The sequence below is a fragment of the Pagrus major genome, chromosome 22, assembly GCF_040436345.1.
Source record: "Pagrus major chromosome 22, Pma_NU_1.0".
Classification (NCBI taxonomy): domain Eukaryota; kingdom Metazoa; phylum Chordata; class Actinopteri; order Spariformes; family Sparidae; genus Pagrus; species Pagrus major.
The window spans coordinates 27966671-27972424 of NC_133236.1; the positions used below are offsets into that span (position 1 = coordinate 27966671).

At 42.6% G+C, this 5754-nt stretch overlaps 1 protein-coding gene across 2 annotated transcripts; it reads right to left on the reverse strand.

Moving 5' to 3' along the window:
- Positions 1 to 1176: 1176 nt before the first annotated feature.
- Positions 1177 to 5379, reverse strand: LOC141018064 (protein FAM177A1-like). Of its 2 annotated transcripts, none has more exons than XM_073492931.1 (5): positions 5265 to 5379; positions 4024 to 4239; positions 3863 to 3929; positions 2476 to 2573; positions 1177 to 2395 (listed from the first exon to the last, which is right to left on the reverse strand). In XM_073492931.1, the coding sequence occupies exons 1-5, from the start codon at positions 5331 to 5333 to the stop codon at positions 2189 to 2191; spliced, it is 657 nt and encodes a 218-aa protein (XP_073349032.1). In that variant the 5' UTR covers positions 5334 to 5379; the 3' UTR covers positions 1177 to 2188. The 2 variants fall into 2 exon arrangements, with proteins under 2 accessions (XP_073349032.1, XP_073349033.1); XM_073492932.1 differs by having other exon boundaries at positions 2100 to 2395; positions 4030 to 4239.
- Positions 5380 to 5754: the final 375 nt, after the last annotated feature.

The window sequence follows — 5754 nt, forward strand, 5'->3', positions numbered from 1 at the left end:
CTTCAGTTCAAACTAACTGGAGGAGTCGCAGGCTTTTAAACTCTGCGTGGGAGTGTCCTCACAGAGTCGTCAGGGCCACTTGTGGGTCGTTGACTTAACCGGCCTTCATGTGGGTTGCTAGGTGCTAGGTGAGCCCAGGAAATTTAAAGGAAATGGAGACAATGATTTATTCTTGAGCTAGCCTGGCTCTGTCTAAAGATAAAATCTGTTTGCAAATCAGCTTCAGAGCTCAGTCGCATCATCTCTTACATCTTCATCCTTCTCACCGTCAACAAGTTTGTGCACAAGCAGCAACACATTTTGCATCATATCCATAGGAAAGTTTTTCTTTCCTCCATTTTCTGACAGTCGACCCCGTTTCCTTAATTAATACAGAACACGCACACTCTGCTACTCTGAACAGCCTCGCTCTCCCACGCCTTAGTGTCGGGTGTCAGATTGGATTTCCAAACACACTCATTATTTAAATGTTCTTTCACATTTATATATATTTTTTAAATCAACAGTATTTGATTCTTACTGTGGACAGAAAATAATCTGACAGCACAGACACATTTTGTGTTTGTTTTAAGGAAAAGAGATTTTAATTATAGGCTACACAAAAATTACTTGATTAAATGTTGTTTTACTGTACACATCTTTTATAACAGCCAGTGTGATAACTGATGTCACAATAACAATGCAGGCACTGTAGCCGGACGTGTTGTACCATGAAGAGAAAAAACCTGTTCGTCATTGCTGTAACAAATAACAGCAGTTCATGACCGAGCCAATGTCACAGTGATTTTAATATGCATACCACAATCAAGCCCTCCAGCTATTCCTCTGCTTCTCATCCATGTTTTCATTCAGAGTATGGCATGTTTCACTGTTGTGTATGGAGGCAGCAGCGCGGAGGTCGTTCCGGACCACAGGAACCCACTCTGACCCCGAGAATGGACGCATTGTGCGGCGGGCGGGCGAGGTCTCTGACCTCAGAGCGGTCTGCTCACAGGACAACACGAGGCTCTTTGTTACCCGCGACAAAGACGATCGCTCACGTCACTCACGCTGTAGCACCAGTATGGGTCAGTCAGCGAGCAGACAACACAGCACCACTGCCAACTCTGACTATGGAAAATGAAAGATTGTCCATTTACACTGAGTTATTTTGACAAAAGGACAAAGACACGTGTGTAAAAATCGGACAAATATTATGATTTTATTAACAATTCATTACAGTGTTACTAAATCAATAGAAAAAAATGCTTAAATTAAGTGCTCTGTCAGTTCAGTTCAAAATAAATACATAAATATTAAAAAATCGTACTAAAAAACAGTTAAAAATGTAAGTTATACTTACTGGTTATACAGACTTAGTGTAACAATGCTCCCTGCCATTGTGAAAGGCATACACACCACATCTACCATGCTCACGTCCACAGTAGATAAGGCTGATAATTATAAGAGCAAACGGAGAAACACTGAAACCCGTTTTCATAGTTTTTTTTAACAAAAATGTCAGTCAGTCACTCTCACGGTCCAACGGATGATTTGATAACCAAGGCTAAATCTGCTCAGTGCAATGCAGCTTAATAAACATTAATACAGAACACAGAGAGCTAATCGACATGTGAGGGAGTGTTATAACGGCCAGCTCTTTGGTGCAGCCGGGTTGTATCGCGATTTTGCACCAGTTCGAGCAGATCTGGACAAAAAAACAGCTGATGTGCGTCAGATATTTGAAAAAGGCTAGAGTCGAAGGCTATTTCACGTCTTTAGTCGTTTTCAAATATACGCCCTCGTCCAGATCTGTCGCTGACATGGCTGTATTGGTGATTTAGGCACAGTGTCCGGTCCGTCTGAGGCACAGGGGGAGCAACATTTAACCCTTCACTCCACAGCAAACGTTTCAAAATCGGAGGAGGCTGCCGCAGCAACTGATGATGCAGCAACAGGCTGGATAACATTATCCAGCGGTTGTTACATCATAAGTTGCTACACTGTTGCAAAAGGGACACTGAGTAGTCAGAGGAGTCGCCCCACCGCTACTGATCTCGCTCCGACAACCACAATACAGCAGCACTGCCCATCTAAAGCCGCGTCGTACACAAACCAAACGGTGCTCGGTGAAACAAAACAGTAGTGTTTCCTTCTTTTACAAACAGACAGACATTAAAGCACAAACGTCCATTTTTCTTAGGGATGCTTAGGTCGCCGTGACGATCGCAGGGACTACGATGGTGCTCGAAAGCGCCCGATTTTCATTCTCGATCTGGTAGGTCACATCGGGGCGAGCGTCGGCCACCTCCGGCTGCTCCGCCATGGTGATCGCTTCGTCTTCGTCGTCCTGAGGCTGGTCGACGGATCGTTCCGCTTCCTCCGACAGCCGGTTTTCCTCTTTCTCTTCCTCCCTCTGTCACACAGGGAGTTACATCAGCTGGTAAATCGAACACAAACTCACAACAACACCAACAAAACCTCAGTGCGACATACCTCTTTCTTCATCCTGTAGTATTCGTCGATAGCGTACTGATACTTGGCTGATGTTATCCCAAAGAGGGAGGCCATCCTCTCCCCCAGGTAGTCGCAGGCTGGAAGAGAATAAAAAGCAATTTCAGCTTCCATGTTTCTGTGAATCAAGAAAGTACCACTTCATCTTCAGGCTATATGACTTTACATATTCTTGTTCTGATCCACTGCTAAGCTCACAAATCCTGGGTCTGCAGCATCAATTGTTCAGACTTTATCTTAATGTGCACAGTTTTGCAAAATAAAGACACTTTAACAGAAGAAATGTTAGAGTTTGGTTTGAGGATTTATACGTCTGTGCTGCCATCGTAACCAGTGGATATCTGCAGGGTGGATAACAAATATCCAGGCCCAGACGCTGTCTTCTCTGTGCCGGTTATCCTTTATGTAACTATAAGACAACAAACTCACTCGCTAGCTTACACGACGCAGCAGGAGCGCCATTAACGAGTGTAGCAACGTCAACTGTACAACCTCATCTGACACATAACCCGGCTGTATGACGCCACGCGGGAAATTACGAAGACCGTACTGAAGGGAGGCTCACTTTATGATATTCATTCGAACATAGAAAACTTTTGGAAAAAAGCGACAGCCCCAACAAAGGCCCTGCCTAAGATGAGCCTGTAAAACAACACAATAATCCTTTTATCTCACATAGTGACATGTTAGTGTTTTTTAAATATCATGACAAATAATCTAATCTGAATAAATTGGTCGTTAGTTTATGTTAGCTGACTATTTCTAAACTAACTTAACGAACTGTTGCTCTCTGTTAGCGGAGTGAAGAGAGGCACTGATACGAAACGTAACATCTGCTCACATATGTCCAATAAAAAGTGATTAATACGTGTAAATTGCTTCAGATTGTGACACAGATCCCTTTTAAACTTAAGTTATTCCTGCTGCAGAAGCAGAGAGGAAAAGTACTGATGCACAGACATGACTGCCCACCTGACTGTAGCGTTTGTATTTATAACACACTGAGCTAATTAGCTGTGGACGCAACGGCGTGTGTGCGATTAATATGCAGCTATAATCACCATTCATTAGACTGCTAGTGTGTTAAAATACAATCTGTTCGTTAAAAGCCCTGTTTTAAAACCAGCGTTCGTACACAGATGTGGAAGAAATGTCTTTTCTAAGTCATGGTAGACAAAATGGCTCCAGTGGTACATAAAAAAAGACATTTTTTTATTACTTGCTAGTTATTTTCAGGATCCCGTACGACAGATGATTAAATATCCCAGCAGCCTTTTGAGGAGTTTTGTTCGTACACACTGAAGATAACCTGCAGCACAGCCTCGTGCTTCAGGCCCAAGGTTGAATATAACGGTGTTGATGAACGAACCTGAGATGGTGGACGTCGCGGCTCTCCACATGTGAAACCAGAAGTACGGACCCCAGGTCAACTTTGACTGCAACACACAACATGTACAGTCAAGGGGAGACTTGAGACAAATGAATCTTTGCCCCTTGTCCTCACACACAAACTCCCCGACCCTTCCTCACCCTCACCGCATCGACCGGGGAGGACAGCAGGTCTTTCCTCTCCGCCTCCTTCTCCTCCGCCTCCTCCTCGTCGGTGCTGTACTCCTCCATGGTCTCCCCGCTGGAGAAATGGATGATCCTGCGAGGGACCTTCTCCCTCTGCTGCTGCTCCTCCTCCTCTCTCTTGTCCAGCTCCCCGAGCTCCACGCTCTCAAAGTCTTTACCCGGGTTTGGGCTCTGGGTGTGGGAGGACATCACAGGCAGACATGGAGACAGTCAGGGCCGTAGGACACTGAGGACACTGAGGACATTTAAGTCAAAATCGGCCATGTTTGTTTTTTTTTCTTCTTCTTCTGTCAGAATTTGGGTCCAGTTTTCATCTATTCACTGCCACTGATATTATTATTTCCTAAAGGGTTATCGGTCTGAGCATAAATGCACAGATCTATACTTTATAATATCTGTCATGTCGTTAAAATAAACAATTATAGGTGATAAAAAAATGCAAATTTATGGTTAATTAAACTTCAGTTAACAGTTATTTCACTGTTAAGAAGCAGTGAGATGCTATTTATTAGCAACTGTTTATGGAAACGTTGCAACTGATGTTAATAAATACTGTGTAGTTCATTTAAAAACATTATTCGGATGAGTTGCAACAGGTGATTTTAACCTTTACGATTCATTTATGAACCATTTCATCATGAAATTACTAAACTAAATCTAAGAAACGATACATTTACCATTTATTAATGATGGTTATTATAAAGTGTTGCCCGTGTCAGCAAGTTTAATACATTTAAGTCAAAATTGGCCATATTTGTTACTTTTCTTCTTCTTCTGTCAGAATTTGAGTCCAGTTTCCATCTATTTGCTGGTACTGATATTATTATTTCCTAAAGGATTATCAGCCCTGTCAAAATGCAGAGAAATGCACAGATTTATACTGGAGTCTGCAAAATGTTCTGGATGGATGGGCTGGGTTGGGTTGGGGTGAGGGTGGTGGGGCAGAACCTCAGTATTTCTAAAAAATCCTGGCTCCGGCCCTGCAGACAGGGTGTGTTATCATGACACAGGCAGTTACTAAGTGCAGAGATAACATCATCTTCCTGTGTGATAACAAACACACCGACATGACACAGCTGACAAGTGACAACAAGCTACAGGCGACACCACGACACCACCACGACACCACCACGACACCAGCACACTCAGTAAACACACCCAGAACACTGGTATCGAGGAGGAAGCTGTTCACAGACCTGCTGCAGCTCCATCGTCTGTCCTATCGACACGTTCACGTTGGTGAGATACAGCGAGATATCGGCCATGGTCGCCGTCTTCTTCTTCTTTGTATCTGAGGATGCTGCTGCGCCCCGCGACGCTGCGCCTCCGCACGACCAGACCCGGAAGTGAAGTGCGTGCCTACGTCACGTCCACGGAGATTTAATGTAAACACGGAGGTGATTCAGCTTAATGCGAATAATTACTCTTTGTGTTTTTTATTATATACATATACACATATTTTACAAATAAATATAAATATATAAGTATATATCTTACATTTTACATTTTTTAAATTTTAATTTATTGTTGTTGTTGTTGTTGCCTACAACTAAATAGGTTAATTTAAGTTTTTAATTGCTTTGGAAAATAATTATTAATTATATATTTTTTGTAATTTTACTGCACTTATTTATATTATTTATGGAATTAAAAATATGTTTATGTGTGTGAAGTTGTTACTGAAAA

What these genes read in the sequence shown, in the direction of transcription:
- LOC141018064 (XM_073492931.1), bottom strand. Translation starts at nt 5,333, where the DNA reads ATGGCCGATATCTCGCTGTATCTCACCAACGTGAACGTGTCGATAGGA. An exon ending in CGCGACGTCCACCATCTCAG is followed by an intron (nt 2,574 to 3,862) that starts GTTCGTTCATCA and finishes ATTCTCTTCCAG; the next exon opens with CCTGCGACTACCTGGGGGAG. An exon ending in ACTACAGGATGAAGAAAGAG is followed by an intron (nt 2,396 to 2,475) that starts GTATGTCGCACT and finishes CCTGTGTGACAG; the next exon opens with AGGGAGGAAGAGAAAGAGGA.